The sequence below is a fragment of the Rhamphochromis longiceps genome, linkage group LG5, assembly GCF_057381845.1.
Source record: "Rhamphochromis longiceps isolate RC_006_pf linkage group LG5, R_longiceps_female_GT1.1, whole genome shotgun sequence".
Classification (NCBI taxonomy): domain Eukaryota; kingdom Metazoa; phylum Chordata; class Actinopteri; order Cichliformes; family Cichlidae; genus Rhamphochromis; species Rhamphochromis longiceps.
The window spans coordinates 26,851,016-26,870,103 of NC_140561.1; the positions used below are offsets into that span (position 1 = coordinate 26,851,016).

The window sequence follows — 19,088 nt, forward strand, 5'->3', positions numbered from 1 at the left end:
TATGGATTGTCCATGATTTTTGTCATATCGTAAGACGATTTGTTTTGTTTGTTCCGCTGTTGTACGGCACTACGTTGCCTGGCGGAAGGGCATGTGATCAGACACACAGTATCGGGGTTCAAGAGTAGTATGTTGGTCACATGTCCATCCGCCAGGCAACATAGTGCCGTACAAGTAGCGTGAAAAACAAACTTCAAAGTAGCGCTACACGTTCAGCCGGAGGCGTGGATGACAAGCGGCGATAAACTTGCGAAAAGCAAGTTATGCTCAACTCCACCGGTGGAATCTGACAGCGTGGAAAAGTGTGAAAACATCCACGATCACCAACGGATTTCGAAGGGCTGGACTGCTGCATGATGGAGAGGAGGACACCGCCACGGCCCTTCAGAGGATGTTCGACTCTGACACTGACAACGAGGATTTCTTTGGTTTTGAAAGTGACAACGAAGGAAAGAAGCGGAGAGTGGATGAAGTAGCCATCCTGAGCCTGTTCGTATCCGACACTGGAGAAGAGGACTTTGGTGGTTTTAGTGCGCAGGAATATGGTGGTGAATGACTGACTTTTCTTCTTGTTAAAGCCGTGTCACTGCACCTGAGCCTAAAAGGTAGTCCGAATCTATTTTTCTGCTGTGCTGTAGGTTATTGTTATGTACTACATTTGTTACTCATTTATGAAGCACAGTACATGTTTCGTACTTGTAATTACCGCTACTTGTACATATACCTAAAAAGTTATGCAAATATGTACCCATAACTTGTTTTTCAAAATATTAATAAAAGTGATGTCTCCAAACAGCCATCTCTTTCCTGACAATTCCCTTTGTGCATATTCTCTTACATATGATAAGTCAACATTGAAACACCTGCGGCTTTTGGTCAGGTGCAGCTAATGTATGTACAAAACAGGATTTTCCCCTGATTTTAGCTTGTGCGGCTAATATTCAGGTGCGCTTTGTAGTCCGGGAAATACGGTAATCATTTCCATCATCTATTGTTCAAAATAGAGGAGAAACATGAACCTGAAGCATGAGACTGAGCATGGTCAGCTCTTAGTAACACCCCTTCTGGCAAATATCGTAGTTTGTAAACACATTTTTCAGCCAGCTTAGAGTCTTTCATTTTAGGTGTGCTTTTTCAACCCTTTTCTTTACAAAAGTTCTGTGAGAGTCTTTGACCGTCTTTTCTTTTGTGATCCACAGTTGGGGTGGCTGTCAGGGCCTGTGCTTCTTGAGATACTCCACTGCGGATTTTAAAGTGTGTTTAGGATCATTATCCTGTTGTAGAAGCCATCCTCTTTCCTACTACAGCATCTATACAGATGGTCTCATGTTTGCTTGCAGAATTTGCTGGTATTTCATTGAATCCATTCTTTTCTCTACCACCGAAATGTTTCCCGTGCCACTGGCTGAAACACAAGCCAAAAGTATGATCGATCTATCCCCTTGCTTAGCAGTTGCTACTGTAGTGCATTTTTTTTATGAAATCCTGCACAAAACAGCTTTGCTTATTGCAGCCTCAAAATGATTTTTTTTTTTTTTTTTTGCTTTTCCAGTCCACAGAACTCGTCTCTAAAATGCTTGTTTAGCTGTTTATTTGCAGATTTCCAAAGCTGACTTTTCTGATAATGATGCATGAAAGTTTATTTTTCCCACCTGACATTTCCATAAAGCTCACATTCTTATAGCAGTTCTTTCTGGGGGGGGGGGGAGTTTTCTGAACTTATATTGACCCTACGGTTCCTGTTCACTGTTATATCATGAACTGAGGAAGTGGCTACATGAAAACCCTTTGTTTCTTTCCTTCTCCTGCTTTGTGGAGGATTTTAGCTTTTAGCATACTAAAACGCTGCTTGGAGGAGCCAATTGCTTCTGATTGTTGGGACAAGGTTTGAAGAGTCGCTGTATAGTTAAAGCTTTGATATTTAAATCACCTGGCCTTTCCTAAGGATGATTGTGAAAAAGCCAAATCCCTAAAAAGCTAATTTATCTCCGAGACCTTGATAAAAGATATCGGAGAGCTCAAATCTCTCAGGGTGTAGAGACGGTTATGTGGGGCTCTATTTTTTCTCTCTCCTGTGCTTAAAAAAATGCAAATTATCTTTTACTTTACAGTATGTGGAAATCATTCATCTTCTACTCACTTAGCTCTTTGCAGTAATGGGAATTACTGACCAGGGAAACCCAGAGTTTTCCATACTACGGTTATATTATACAACATGACTTAAGATTGCTTTAATGTGTTTTATCTGTAGTTGTTTATGACCATTGGGAGTAATGCTACTCTCAGACAGCAGGAAAATCCTCATCTGGAAATATGGGACTCTGATTTGCAGGATCATTGTAATCATGTAGCTTCACTTTGCATGTAATCACTAGATTAGTCAAAATGTGGTCATTATGTCTGGAAACTGCTTTAAAATATAATTTCACTGATGTGATGCAAGACTGAAGTTATCCAATATGATATCAAAATGTAAATCTTTAAGTGATTAAAAAAAATTGCATATGAACATGTTAAACACAGGAATTTAAGTATGTGGATTTCAGAGATTTTATACTTGAAATGTCAAATTTCAAACCACAGCAGCACAAACACTGAAATTACGCGCAGTAGTATCTGCCAAGATTTCTGTACATCTATCAGTGGATCCAGAGATTTCTTTGTTATTGGCTCTACTGTCCTCCTCCTCTGCTCTGCTCATTCTCTTTGTGTTCAGTGCCTTGTTTACAGATGCATTTTGAAGTTTACTTGTTGACTGCTACTTCAAACCGTGAACTTAATTTTTTTTTTTTTATCCCCCCACTGAGCAAATCCGTGGACCACTGGTGTGAAAACCTTGACCCTAATTGATATCTGCGCTTTTGGCACGGTTTCTCTCTGCGAGTAATGTCATCCTTTGCATTTGATCATAATGAGAGTTTTTAGCCTCCATGACAACCAAGGCCACTGACACAGCCGAGCAGTGCTGCGGGGTGCTTATTTACAAAAATGGAACTAACACGGCTGGGTGCAATTTTTGGACGTTTACAGTACAAAGGGTATTTTGCATTGTTAAAGCACTGTCCAAATCAGGAACATGAAACTATACTGCCACAGAATATTACAGTGCAAAAGCTAGTTAGATGAGGTCTACTTAATTTTTTTTTTAGCAAATTCATGTCATTGTCTCATGAAATGTGATTTAATCAGTTTCACTTGAATGGAGGTTTTTGGATTTTTAGTGAGAGGACAGGTTGACTTGACTGATGAATTACTGAAAATATTACATTTCCAAGATGAAATATAGATATAGTACTATGCCAGTATCTAAAGCCACTCATTTCTTTATATTTTGTTTTCAAGGCACCACACTCTTGTATTATTTATTTATTTTTTTTAAATAGTCTCATCAATAGACTTTCTGAAGGTCTTTGAAAAGATAGTCAAGTTCCAAAGAAAAAGTTTCACTCATTTTCAGTAGAGTCCTTGTTCCTGACCATATTAAGAGGACTGTGGTTTTTTTCTTGTTTTTTTTTTTGTTTGTTAAGCCACTTAACAGTGACCCATGAAGCACTCAAACATAAAACCCCCCACCTGACTCAATGGATGAACAAGTGTTGTGTTTACACATAACAGAAAACTTAGCAAAGAACCAATTTTAAATGATATCTTCTCTTCGTTACTGTTTTTTGTCTCATAAATTGTATTTACATTTACCACATTTTTGAATAATTGCTGCACCAATTTCCTATTAATCCAAATTTAAAGAAATGAAGAGCAGCTCAAGACTTTTGAATAGCACTGTACATGATTTTTCTTTTGAAATGTGTGAAAATCAGATTTGTATGGATGGAGGTATAGATTTCTTTCAACCCTAAAATATATATATAGAGAGAGATAAATAAATAAAAGAGAAGCTCAGAACATGTTTGAAATCCGTGTGTAAACTTTTATTATCTTCTCAGAGGCCTTGAAATCATCACTTGAAATATTTTCACAGGGTGAGGTTGTTAATACTTTATTGATCCAACTATTCAACAAAGCTGTGCATGAAGATTACTTTTTGGCCTTCACATTCATCATCTTTTGTTTTCCACATCATTACTTGTTGCATCCTTGATTTGATGTTTACTTGGTCTAGCTCAGTCAACAGAATAGCAGGAATACAATCTTTTGTTCTTTTGATGGTTCTCAATTCAGCCTATGCCTGAGATGACAAAGTTTATCAAGTGCATTGATTGTAATGGTGCTGTGGGTCTTGGTTTCTTGTTATTGCCACTAACTCATCTTAATAAGTAGAGCGGTCCTTTATTCCTGACCTGTGTCAAATGTTAGTATTTTGTATCCCTTCTCCGCTTGGCTGCAATATAACATTTCTTTTTGCCTGTTAGATTATCACAGTTTTTATTCGAGGCTCTTCAGTTTTCAAGGTCTGCTTCAAAAGACTAAAGCAGGGGGTAGCATTATTGTCAAATCATTAGTCTCAGTGGTATGACCTTCAGTCAAAAGCGCATTACCATATGGCCATTTTGTGTGAATAAATGATGTTTAACGCCAGTAAAGAAATAGCTTGTATTAATAAGATTTTTTTTTTTTTTAAATGATCTACTTCTAATTTTGTTAGTTCTGCTTTTTCTTAGCCAGTTTTATCAACGGAAACAAATTTTGAACATAAAGCTAACACAATACGCAAAAGTCATAGCAGTTTTATGTTAACATAAGCCCGCAACACTATTGATCACCTTTGATAGCAAGGCAGTTGGACAGGTCGTCTTTTGGGAGGCAACCTAACAAATACAGTGGCCCCTCGTTTATCGCGGGAGTTAAGTTCTAAAAATAACCTGTTATCGGTGAAATCCGAAAAGTAGTCAACTTTATTTTTTACAATTATTATAGCTGTTTTAAGGCTGTGAAAGCCCTCACTAAACACTTTATACACTTTTCTCAGACAGGCATGAACATATTCACACTTTTCTCTGTTGTTTAAACACTCTTTGGTGCTACTGCAGCTGCCTCTGACAGTGCAAAACGTTTCGTGGACATTGTGTTTGTTGGGGAGATAACTTACAATATACGGTACAGCACTTCAAAGTCACACTGCTAGCGATCGAAGATTTATGTAAATTTGACAAGCTGAACGGATTCTGTACTGTACAGGAGACACGGCACGAGATTGATTGACAATGGTCTACAGCAGCGGTCCCCAACCTTTTTTGCGCTACGGACCGGTTTATGCCCGACAATATTTTCATGGACCGGCCTTTAAGGTGTTGCGGATAAATACAATAAAATAAAACTAGTACCGGTATCGAAAAAAAGAATTTATTCATAACACACGTGAAAAGACCAAGGAAAACCGAGTAAACGATAACAAAATAACGCTGAAAACAGATTTAAAAACCCTGAAAACTATTAATTTCACACCTGAGCCTCAACTCTCGCGGCCCGGTACCAAACGACTCACGGACCGGTACCGGTCCGAGCCCCGGGGGTTGGGGACCGCTGGTCTACAGCCAATCAGGACACAGAACACAATGTGGTGTTTAAAAACAAAAAGCAAAATTGCACCAAAAAAAAAAATCAGCGAAACAGCGAGGCCACCTTATAGAGAGGGACCACTGTAATCGTGGTCCGACTCAGACTGCCTGTGGTCACACTCACTGACATTGGCAAAGGTCTGCAAATAGTCACCATCAAATTCAGCCTGTACCAATGAGCACGACTTGTCTGACACGTCTCCTTGCAATCGGGGATTGGACTCAACTGGTCGCAGCTAGTTGTGTTCTGGTTATATTCCAAGATAAAAGCAAGACTGACTGACTGTCAATTTGCTGTGAAATCACCATCCTGCAGCAACTATTCCACTACCTGTAGAGGAATTTCAGTTTCAGATCTTCCGATCTGGCTTGAGTCTGTTTTTAAGTAGGTAATGTGAATTTCTGTATGTGTAGTTGGCAATGCATTTGGAACAGACTGCTACAGATTTGCGATTTTTAGCTGATTTATCACATTTAATAGCTGCATTATCACAAACAGTTAGCGTAATTTTGGCCGTGCTGCAGTCTTCAACTGCTTTTTGTGAACGAAGGTGAGATTGGCAAACTTTTTTTTGCTATGTTCTCATGAAGGTTAATATGTTCTAAATCATCATTTTGATCCGTGATAACCTCTTTACATTTCCCTTTTTGTCATCCTAGTTGTTGATATCATGAATTATAACCACATTAGGTCTATACACCAAGTCTGCTCCATCTCTGTCCATGCGAAGACATCCTGAAGTTGGAGCGTTTTCAAATTGGCCAAACTTGTTTTATTTTCCCTCTAAAAGAAATATCTTGTTCTCAGGAGCCGATTGTTCCACCATGTTCATCAGCTAGCCGCTAACTGTTCCTGTCATTTGGAGCTGAGCTGGTGGAGTGTAGTATGTTTCACAGTGTTTTTGCTGAAAGCAGTTGCCTGCTGATGCTGAAAACTGAACAAAACATTAAAGTCTCAAGAATGAAAGCTAAACAAAAGCTGACACTTTGTATAGAGCTCTGTGAAGGGAAAGGCAGCTGCAGATTTCACGCACGTTTGTCATTTTTATTGACTCTTCATGTTGTCATGTTTGGCTTTTGTGTTATTTGACACATTATAATTGATTTAATGGCACAAATACCTTAAGTTTTGAAATTGGCGTTTAAAATCCAATACTTGTGCAAAGTATTCGAGCAATTTTAGCATTTTTCTCGAGATCGATGGCCCGACTCTTTCGAGCGTTGCGTTTTTCAACCCATCATCGCCACCAGGAGGTGCTGCAATCAAAGTGCCGAGTTCCTCCAGGGAGTGGCTTTAACGTTACACTATTTAAAAGTCAGTGTTGTAATTAAGAAGCGAGTGAATAGATCTTAAAAGTTCATTGCGATTGATTTCATGGCATTCCCTTGTGCCTTGACCTGCTTTGAGATCGGGCTGATTGGCTGCCATTCAAGCAGTATTCCTCAACAAAACATTTCTCAGTAAAATTTCAAACAACTCCCAACCAAATTCATGGGGAATCGGAAGGCCCCAGAGACATTTGCATTGATCAAGGATTTACTTTCACACACACTCCCCTTCTTTCACAGGCTGTGATTCAAGGTCTTTTTGGCTTAGCTTCTAATTCCTCCTCTGCTGTTGGAGGGTTCAAACACACGCAGGGCCGCATTTTTAATGAAACTCCCAAGGCCAGCCAGCAACCCCTTTTCTTGGCTTTCTTGTGTTGCACACAGGATTACACTACTTCAACAACGGCAGTAACAGGGATTTATTACCATCTATGTAAATGTTTTTTGCGGTTTTGCAAAGCAGTTGCACAATTATGATAATGCCGTGGGTAGTTATTTCCTGTGCAGATTGATCCTTCACTTTGACCTGATGCTTTCAGTCTTGGAAATCTCCGGCATCATTTCTTCTCCTTCATGCTGTGGGCCTTCAGCTTAAGCGGCACTGGCACGTTAATGCTGCTGGCAGATTCTTTCTTGCCTCACGACAGGGGCTCGGATCATCCCTCATCACACAATGTTCTCCTCTCTTCAGATCATCTTGTCTCTTGGTTCTTTTTCTCAAGATCTCGTACTCATTTTCTTCCTGATACCTGTCACTGGTCTGTTTGACTTACTTTGATTCCATTCATTCGCTCAGGACAACTTGTTCGCCATGTTATCTGTTTACTGACAGTCTGTGTTTGCTTGTTCAGATGCTCATCCTCCTAGTTTGCTTTGTGAAATGATTAAAAGTGGGCTTTTCTTATTCACAGGCTGACTAAATCCTCTGTAACTAGAGGGATCAACTGACGGAGCACCAGGTCTAATCTGGCTAATGATGTCAAACATAGATGTGGTAAAGGGCTGTAGAAGCATTAGCATATAACCTCAGCCAGGACAGTGGGAGGGATGATAATCTGCTGTGCCATGGTGTTTCAGATGCTGTGGAAATTTAACACAGCTTAAACTCAACATTACACGATCTTTCTGAGTGTAACAGCGGGCAGATAGTCTGAATTTTTAAGGTGAATCCCAGTAGCTGTGGATGCATGAAAACATAAGAACATTTTTTAACTTCTGAAGATGGGTTGCAGATCTTCCACTCGCACATCAGCCTTTAAGTTACATATTTAAAGTTTCCATTGATGCGTAAGGTTATAATCTGAGCAATCTGTACTTTCCAGTCACTTCATTAGGTTCATTTTCTTCTGTAAGGTCTTTACCTCACAATATAAGGTGCCTTGAGACGACTGTAATTTGGTGCCATATGAATAAAATTGAATTGAATGAATCAGCCAATCACACATCTGCAGCTCAATGCATTTAGGCATGTGGACATGGAGATGATGACCTGCTGAACATTAAACTGTGCAGAATGAGGAAGAAAGGTGATTTAAGTCACTTTAAATTCATCATGGTTGTTGGTGGTAGATGGGGTGGTCTGACTATTTCTAGAGTTTACAGAAAATGGTGCGAAAAAGAGAAAATATCCAGTGAGCGGCAGTTATTGGTTTGAAAATGGCTTGCTGATGCCAGAGGTCAGAGGAGAATGGATGAGCTGCTTCAAGCTGAAAGGACGGTAACAGCAACTCAAATAACCAGTCATAACAACCAGGGTATGCAGAAGAGCGTCTCTGCGAATATGAAACTGAGGCTACAATTTGTACATGCTCACCAAAATTGGACAATAGAAAATAGGAAAAACGTTGATGATGTAACATTTGGATGGTGGGGTCAGAATGCGGCATAAACGACATAAAAGCATGGATCGAGGCTGAGGTCGATGGTGTAATAGTGTGTGGGATGTTTTCTTGGCACACGTTTCCGGACCCTTGGTACCAACTGAACATGATGTAAACACTTACCTGAGTATTGTTGGTAACTGTGTTCATGACCTTGCATTCAGCAGGATAAAACGGCGTTCACCAAGTTTAAATGATCTCACACTAGTTTCTTGAACATGAACATCACTGTCCACAAATGCCATCCACAATCGCCAGATCTCAATCTGACAGAGCACCTTTGAGATTTGGCGGAACAAAGGATTCATGGATGTGGCTCCAACAAATCTACAGCAACTGTGTCACATGACCTTATTGACAAGTAGTTTGTTAAAAGGTGTAGAATTTCCACATTGAAAATTTTTGATGGGCTGCCCGTGTGAGACTTTTGATACAACCAGCTTTCTTTTTTCTCTCTCTCAAATACCAACATGGTCCATAAGTATCAGTTTTTGAGTATGATATTCTCGATGTTTAAGTAATTTTCTACATAGTTTAACTTTGCATAAAGTTCTCAAGCTGGAAATATTTTTATACTGCTTCATTTTCTGTCTCTTAGGCTTTTGATACTCAGTTCAGAGAACTGAGGCAAAAAAAAAAATGTCTGTATTGAATACCGCTGTGAGTTAATTACATCCTGCATGAAAACCCTGATAGAAATGGCAGGCTTGTAGGGAATGTGCTAGTTCATTCTGCAATAAAATCACAAGTTCAGATGTAAATTCAAAGAGGTAGCAGCAACATTCAGATGAGCTTCTAGAAATAGATTAACTGATTTTTTTTTTTTTTTTTTTTTTTTTTTTTTTGGGGGGGGGGCAAATTTATAATTGTAGACCTGTTAAAGTCACATCAATGTATGTAAGCTAATTAAATTCTTTTACTTAAATAGTATTGTAATGAACTTATCTAATATAGAACGATTTAAAATGCTACAAAAAGCTTAATTTTCCCCACAAAATGTAATTAAAGTTTGCTTGCAGAAACTGTTTATAATCCTTTGAGAGAGAATGCAATAATGGCTGCTATTAAGAAAAGGCAATGGCATTAAAGCCTTGTGAAAAGCTAACGCATGGAAGAAGCTCACAATGCGAGAGAAGGCTGTTGTGTCTTTTAGCGAGTCATGCAACAACTTAAAGAAACTCTGGCTTTTACTTTTGAAGCGGCGTCTTGGAGTCGATTAGTGGAATGTCGAGGTCAGCGGAGGCGGCCGGTGCAAGCTTTCTCTGAGATGCGTCATTGTGATCATTGCTCATCTGCTCACCACCGAATTCTGCAGATTCATTTATGAATCATTCTATAGAGGCAGAGTTTTTTCTTATTAATCTGAATACACACAATGCTCAATGGAAAAACAAGTTTTTGTTTATTAGCATGGAGTTGACATAGTATTTAGATAATTAATCATAGGGTTGATTTTTTTTTTTTTTTTTTTTTTTTTGCTTTAAGTAGCAGTGTTCTTGGAATGATTGTACAAGGTTGGCGGACTTTTCTTTTGCAAGTTTTTCTCATTCTTCTTGGCACAATTGATAAAGCTCAACAATGCTGGAGGGGCAGCATCGATGCACTGCTGTTCTTTCTACAGATGCTTTGGCAGGTTAATGTTTGAGATCTAGCTGGGTACAACTTTTTCTAGAGCTTTCGCTCGGTCCGAGATCACGACTGCTTCTGGAAACGATTTTCACTTAAGATTGCTGCATATATCTTTACTTCCATCCTGATTAGTCTCCCGCTCCTTGCACGATCCTGTCACCACCGTGTTTGACTGTAGGGAATGTATTAATGAGGCGGTGCTCAGTGCCTGGCTTCTTCCGCGCACGTTGGGAGTTCAGTCTACCTTTTAGTGAAGTATGGATTCCTTCTGGCCACTTTACCATTAATGCCTGATTAGCTGAGTGCTGCACTGATGGTTGTTGTTCATTAAGGTTCTCCAGTCTGCACAAAAGAGTTACTGTTGTGTTCCTGTTAGCCTGCAAAACTCGCACTGAGGATGACTGGTGGCTGCAAAACTTGAAGATGATTTGAGGATACAGAGCTCTGTGACACTTTCACTGCTGCAGAAATATGATGTCTTTCTCTAGATCTGTACCTTTTCACAATCCTGTCAAACCTGTGGAGTTCTCCCACCCTCAATTATTTGTTTTCATTCTTATACATCCATTTCATTATGGCACACTGTATAGAGCGGTGTCTACACTTGCTAATTATGTTAAGGAAATTGAAAATTTCATTCTTATATCTTTAATATTTTAAAAATAGTCTCAAAATGTGTTTTTTGTGTAATAAATTTGAAATTGTGGAAAATGTGAAAGGGTCTGAACACTAATAAATGCATTACAGGTCTTACAAAAACAAATCATGACAATTAATGAGCTGACTGTTAGAAAATGTCTCCTGCATCAGTCACTCTCCAAAGGATTAAGATACTTTGAGGTTTTTACATTTCTTATTGCCAGATAATTTAGTTTAGTTTTTAATGAATATATATTTTTTAGTTTAATTATTTCAGAATAAGTCTGCAGTCTACGCAGCTTAGTTAATCCGTTTAATAAATGCAAGTTGTAGAAAAGAATTGTTGAGTTTGGACAGTTCATCCGAGCATTAATCATTAAAGCAAATCACAGCTACTTAGCTACTCTTTGCAAGTTTGATTTGTCACATTGGTCTCGCCACTGAGTTAGTTGTCATTGGGGAAAAAATAAAATAAAAGACAAATCAGGATTCAGGTAATAATAATAGGCACAGAAATTATTTTTCTAACTTTAGACTGCCCATCTGAGCTTCTGTAGACCATGTTCTTTGATGAGTAATCTGCTTTGCCCTGCCTTAACACAAGTGTGCTTATTTTCTTCCCTTGTTTGATTCGATTCTCTTTTTTTTTTTTTTTTTTTTTCTTTCTACCTCTTTTCTTTTTTTTCTCCAGTTGCTATACTCCTGAAGGATGAGTACTTTGTAGCAGGGGCTGGACTGCCAGGGCGCTTTAAGGCTGAGAAGATGGAGTTTCACTGGGGCCAGAGTAATGGATCAGCAGGCTCAGAACACAGCATAAATGGCAGAAGGTTCCCTGTAGAGGTAAAATGCCATGTTGCTACCATGCAATCTGATAAATGTGCGATATGGAGTGTTGAAGGTCAACAATGAATGTTGGAGAGAGATTAGTGAATTCAAGTTTATGCTTGAACTATTTTTATAGCATTTTTTTTTTATCCATAAACACCAGCATCTAAGTCCCCCCCCCCCCCAATATTTATCCAAATTATTTATGACAAGGATTTGGTGGTAGTTTAAAAAAATTTGCAGGTATTTCTGTCATAAGCCTTTGTACTGAGCTAAGGGAACATATTGATGCACAAAAACATTAGTTTTCAAGTCAAGACACGGTACTAGTTTGAGGCAGATCATTGGATCAAAGTAAATCCTCTTCATATTTTAAAGTAAATTCTGGATCCAAGGAAAATGAGAGACAGTGCATCGTCTTTAGTTTGCATTTATTTAAATGATCTTTTGCTAGCTGCCACATTGCTACAGATTGTCTTCACACGTCTACTAGAAAATAGCCGTATGCCATAATTGGTGAGAAAGTACCCCTGATGATAGAAATCTGTGTCTTGCCTCATTTTGACAGCCTATGACATTTGTAATACAGAAAGGCTTTTTAATAAATTGGGATTATGTTGTTCAAAACACATGGGATTTTATGCGATAGGGAGCGTCTTACGATCGCATTACGGAACTGGCTAAACATGAGAAAACTGACTGGAAGTGGTTCAGTTCCTGTAACATGGCTGTAAAGACTGACGCCCCTCTGAATTATTGATTGTCTCCACGTATTAAAGCACAAATTTCACATTTAATATCATGCATAGATTGAGGTATTAGTGACTTTGAATGCATCATTTATGCCAGCCATTCCTAGTCGCCGTCTAAAATTGGAATTGCAGTTGTGTAATGCTCTTCTTGCAAAGTGGGGTCATAGAATACGGTTTTTACCCCCTCTTATGTCAAATTGTTGCTAATTAGTTTAAATTTAGCAGCATATGAAAACAGGAAGTGGCTGTTAGTGAGCCTTTCTGTCCTATCTCCAAACACACAGCTAGAAGCCTCCTGTGTTTGTTTCTTGGCCCTCCTCTTTGGAGCCATCTCTGCAGGCACAGCTTTTGATGCTGAATGGCTGGGTAATTAGATTTATTTTTGCCACATAATTTTGTGTTCAGTGTAGTGTTAAAGGGCACCGGATAATGTACAGCCATTATAAAGCTGTTGTGCATATGGCTCCTTTGATGGTGTGCTACCTAATAAGACTGAAGAATTTACTTTAATAGCCAATTTGAGCAGCTGTTGGAAAACAAAGCATTTCTTTCAGTAATACAATTTATAGATGAGAAATATAGATTTGTAGCTTAGTATACTTTTTTTTTTATACGCCAAGGTTTTGCGTTGAATCCTCTGTCAAAGAATACATGAGGCGGTGCTTAAATACACATAAATGATATAATAATTAAGTGGAAAAATTCCAAAGTCATAGAAATATATACATACATACAGAGGTTAAAAAAATATTGTTACAGCTGCACAAGATAAACTTCTGCTGTAATGCCAGCACATACATCCATCATCAAACACGCAGAAAATAAAGCTAAACATCTACAATTACTGAATAATTGTCTGCCGACAGTGAAATTGCAAAAATGTGGGTATGGTACTGGCACCCTAGACTGAATGCTCCTTAATGTGTGGCAGCAATCAAGAATGAAACTCTTGCCATTTGCAAAGGACATCTGCTATAGCCTTTATCTCACTAATAAATGAAGGAGTCTCTGTATGTGTGCATGTGGGTCCTTTGTATTTCTCAGCAAATCTTCTTACAGTCTATTTCACACTGCTGGGGATGAAAGGAAGTGGGGTGTTGAATGTAAAGTGGCTGTCAGTTGTTTTCTGTTACCATCTGCATGTGAAGTATTTCAGGAACTTCAGTTAATTGTAGCTTATACTGATAGATTGCATTATTGAACACTGATAGTCCCAACATTGTAGTGTCTACCATCAGGCATGTAAGGCTATTTAGATTTAAAAACTGTAGCTACATCTAGGGTATGCTTATTAATTAACCTCTGCTGATAGGTGGTGCCACATGTGACTGATGACGCACCACCCAACAGCAGAGGTTAATTAATAAAGCTGTAGTCAAAGGAGCTTGTAAAGAAAAGCGTCTGGACTTAAGTTGCTTGAAGACGTTTCACCTCTCATCCGAGAAGCTTCTTCAGTTCTAAGGTGAAATGGTGGGGAGTCCCAGATTTAAACCTAGTGGGAATATCCCCCACAGAGGGACAAAAGGACCCCCTGATGATCCTCTAATCGCCTGAGCCAAGGTGTGAAAATGGGTGTGGGTCCCAATCAGCCAGAGTTTCGGATGAGCTCATTGTGAAACCTGGCCCCACCTTATCATGCAAATTCCTGCTTTTCTTTACAAGCTGCTTTGACTACGATGACCTGGATGACTGAGAACCTTCACAGACATAATAAAACTGTAGAAAAGTTGGGCACGGCAGTAGAAAGGAGGGCTCTCTCATATTTGATTGTGAATGTGATATATGTACACTGTTTGCAATTTTTTTTTTTTTTTTCTGAACTCAAATCTTTGTAGCTATCAGCTGTCCTACTTTCTGTTTTCTATTTTATCACTGCAGTGGTTTTATCAGAGCAAGTGTGCTGTCGGCTCATTCAAAAGAAGCTCTCTCTGGATGGGCACTGCAACTTAAATAATGGGTGACCCTCTTCTTGTGCCATGTCTTCTTTGAACAAGCATGTCAAGAACATGTAACCCAGATAGGACTGACTTGGCACAGTATAATGGGGTGTGTGTGTGTGTGTGTGTGTGTGTGTGTGTGTGTGTGTGTTGGGGGGTGTAGGCTCACCAAAAGCCACTCGTAACTACAAATAGTGACCGTATTGTATCAGAATGTGCTGCTCCCGATGACATTTCCTATAGGAAGTACAAAAAGGAATATTCCAGACGTCAGCAAATACATCCATCTGTATAGGAAAAGGAAATGTATGTACAAGGTGCAGCACAAAAGCGGCTCTGAGTTGGAGGTCCTTTTTTTTTTTTTTTCCTGTTATCAAACAGTCAGCTGGCATACTGTACATCAGAAATGATAGATTACCTCAGATACCAGAAAGCAAACATGAAATAAAGTGATATGTTTTGAAGGGAAATGAGGTTGTGTAGGATATAGCCCTTAGCCATTTCCTTTTTTTTTCTCCTTTTTTTTTTTAATATGACTTGGCAGAATTTGATGTATTTACGATGATATCAAACCTGACACGATGTGTGCAGCCAATCCCTGCGTGTTACAGCCTATGTATACCGGTAAATGTTTGTGCTTGATGTACCCAGTGATCGTTTATAGCAGAGGCTGGCTTTTGTTGTGTATATGTTTTTGTTCTTCAAGAGTTGAACAGCATGACCTTGGAGGTTGAGCTCCAGGGCTTATTTGTCTCTGCTAAACAGAGACCGTTTTCCAATCTGCTGCTGTCTAATTATCTCTCCACTTTAAATGCGTCACTTTGAGCTCTGACTCACATATAACACTGTGCATAAAGCTTTTGCTTTTTCAGTGTTAAAAAAAGGAGGGGGGGGGGATTTACTGTCCCACCTGCCCAGAAGCTCTAAAGTGTATACAAATGTAGTTCACATGTGTCCAGAGGGTCGAAACACAAAATTTGAATTCAACGAGCTGTATTATAGAGCAGGTCTGGCTTTGTACCATGGTTATTTTAAAAAAGTAAAGGGGGGAAACAAAACAATGGGCTCCTGAGCTTGACATTAATCTAACCGCGGTCTTTTTCGTGGGAGTGAAGTGGGGAAATCGATAGATGGACCACCTGTTCGCTCAAACAGCGGAGTGAAAAATGAAACTGGAATTTTTTTTCTCCCTCGGGGTACCATAGGGAGATCTTTTCTAATAATATATGAGGGTGTCACCAAGGTTAGATTAATTATACATGGATTACAAATCACACCTTCGAAGGGTATGCGTTTGCACACAGGACTAGGGATGTATGAAAAGTGTTGAGGTGAGTGTACAGTAAGAAAGGGAGAAGTTGAGTAAAGATGAGTGTCCAATGAGCGAAGGGCCACTCCATTAGATATCCTCAGCTCCCTAATAACTACTGGAAAAGATTTAAGGATGGGGCCGGTCCAGATATTGGCTGGCATTATTTATTTAGATTTTGATTAAGATGCCAATTTCCTGAAAAGAAAAGTTTGTTTTTAGTGGTTGGATGTTATAATAAAAGGATCACAGTTAATTGCTTTACAGCAATATATGCGTATTAATAAAAAAAAAAAAAAAAGTAACTTACAGTGACTCTAAATGGATCCTACTCTGGTACTCTGTGCTGCAGACAGTGCTGAGATGATCAGAAATAATGCAGTCAGAGCGTGTTTTGCTTAACAATCTCTGATGCAACGTTTCCTTGAGCATATTTTGCTGAATTATCTTCTGGGCCAAGTAAAGCCCCTCAATAGGCCAGAAACAGTCGATAATATTGGCCAGCCGATGTATGCTGAGCCTGAAATCTCAGTGTACTGCACCACTGAGATAACTCAAATAAGCAAAAGATGTTTAAAAGAGGACACACACACACACACACACACAACCAATTACAAAAATTGCAAACAAATCCAGATAGTGTTACAAGAACAAAACTGGTGAAAAGAAATATGGATGTGTGTATATTTATATGTGAATTAAGTTTAGAAATAGAGAGCTAGATAGCTAGCTATAGTATAGATTGTACTGTATGTACTTACTGACACATATATTGTCCTGTTTTGAATAACTCAAGAGACTAACTACACAACACGCGTTCTTACGAAACAAATTCTGACAGGATAGTGCCGACTCGAATCATTTCCTCCATGGCTGCTGCATTTCGTGAGCATCTTGTTCAGTCTTCTGACTACTCGTATAATAGTAGATTTTTCTACAACGAAGACTACCTTTCAACGCGCATAAACACCAAGCAACACCACAACAAATGTTACTTTAATGGATGGAGATAAAAAGTTAGCCGCTTGCTTAGCATTGGATTCAGTATTGTCGCTGACAGCAGCTTCTCCCCCTCCTGGCTGGTCCCTTCCCTTCTGCTTCACAGCCGAGATGGGTGAGTTAAAGGGGAAAAGCACACACAGTTATATGGCCATTATGAGTTGCATCATTTCATTTGGGTACCTCTACAGGTCCCTCATGTAGTTGTATTTGTCAGTGTGAATACACTTACGCTCACTATTAGCACTGTGTTAAGCATGGAAATGCGCAATTTGAGACACAGCATTAGTTACATAGACTGGATGAGCTTAGCTTCTCTGGCTGAGAAGCTGCTGGTTGCCAAGGTGCTTAATTTTTATAGATGCTTATGAAAAGTTGCACCCAGTTTCTATGATTTATAACCTCAGTAAACATTTTTCTGTTGACTTTATAGTCTAAATCACTATTTTCAGGTCTTATTGACTAAAATTCAATTTATTTTGTATGTCACGGTCATTATTAGAGTCAAACGGGGTGTGCTGGCTCGCTGACTATTTGTCAGTAACAAGTTATGTGAAACGGCGTCATAGTTGACACTTCCATCTTTTAGATACAGTTCACAGATTTCCATCATGTGCTGTCTTTTACTTTGTCTATAAAGTTCTGTCAGTCATTTGTAATGTGAAATACTAAGTTTAATTTAGTTGTTCAGCAGCACCTACTGTGCAAATTAACACTTTATTGACACTTTATTCGTCTTGAAAATGAAATCTCTAGCACTTTGTAGGTGCCCAAGTAAAATGATAACGTAGATGATCATGTGCGATTTGAGTGCAAGAATGGAGAGATTTATCTGTTAATGACAAAATGCTGCGGTAGCACACTTGTTGTAAAGGAAAGAAGAAATGCATTTGTGATACTGTGAATAACATCTAAGCTCCCTCCGCCAACAAACTTATTTCTTGTAGATTTTGTGTCTTGCCTCAATATTTTGCCGTCTTGGGAAATCACGCCAAACATGACTTTGTTTTTCACCTGTGTGCGCCTAAATGGAACTCGGGATTGCAGAACAGCTTTCAGCACTTGTGTTCACAGTCACTTGGTGGCGAAAAAAAAATGGGTTGCTATAGATGGAGGCTCAGAGTATGTGGACAGCATATCTCTATGCATTACTCATAGCTTAAAGATTGGTCAGACCCCACATCTGCTCCTTTTTCAACGACTTTGAGCGCTATCTGTAAGCGTGGATAAAGCTCACTCTAAAGAGCAGGGATTCTGACAAACCTAAAAACAAAATGTTGTAATTCTGCAATCAAATAATTGAAATTCCTTTACGGTTTTCACTGCGATGGAGAATCCAGTTTTCCAAAGTGTGCTGTTAACAAGAGCAGGTCACATGAGCCAGTCTCTCTGAGTAAATGAAGCCTAAGGGGGTGAGCTTAATTGGGTAAAGTAGTTAATAACATCTGAAGGGTGATGAATGGCCGATGCTCTTTCTTGCTGAGTTCTCAGACAACAAATTAGTTCCATTAAAGGCTGCAGTTAAAGGAACTCTGAAGGAAACTGATTAACTTAAATTATCTGAGTAATTTTGTACCTGGTTAAAGCTGATGGTTCGCATTAATGGATTTATACACTTATTTACTTTGACTTTTTGAATCTGTTGTCAGCACAGCCACGTGTGGTTTGTGGCTTCTCGTAATTTTCCTTTGAAAAGAAAAAAGACGTGCATACCCTTTAATTAAATCAACATCTAGAACCTTTTTCTTATTGCCAATTAACTCGGTTCAGTGACATGAAAGGGTTTTTCAATTTAAAGAGGCTTGAATGTGCAATGATAGACAGCTCCAATTGCTACTTTTAGAATCATTTGCTGATTCTGGTCAGCATTACGGTTATGTCTGCTTTGAAATATGGAAAGAAGAGGGGGTTGTTTTTTTTTCTTTCTTTTTAATTGAAAACCCAAGGCATGGTACATGCTATATATGGTGTATTCTCTGTATGCTGGTTTTCCATTACAACCCACACACCCAAAGCTTTGTTTTGAAATCCGAAGCGGTGTTTGTGGGTGATTTAAGGTAATTTAAGCAGTGATCAGAAGAATGCCATTCTGTTAGATCTCAGCACAAGGGGGATCACGTTCCTCCAGCTTTTCCACTCTGCTTGTGACTGTCTGTTAGGACAGTCACCCTGAGGAATGGGATGCTGTATTTCTCTAACATCCTCCAGGAGTGGCAGCACACAAAAAGGAATGACACAGATTATGGGAGATTTATAGGAGTGATAAATACACC

The 19,088-nt window shown here is 39.0% G+C and overlaps 1 protein-coding gene across 1 annotated transcript in view; it reads left to right on the forward strand.

The window, feature by feature from the left end:
- Nucleotides 1-19,088, forward strand: part of ca16b (carbonic anhydrase XVI b) — a 108,955-nt gene that overhangs the window by 57,963 nt on the left and 31,904 nt on the right. Inside the window, exon 4 of the mRNA XM_085406979.1 lies at nucleotides 11,685-11,833. Coding sequence (XP_085263105.1) covers nucleotides 11,685-11,833 — 149 coding nt within the window. The remainder of the gene's footprint in view (nucleotides 1-11,684; nucleotides 11,834-19,088) is intronic.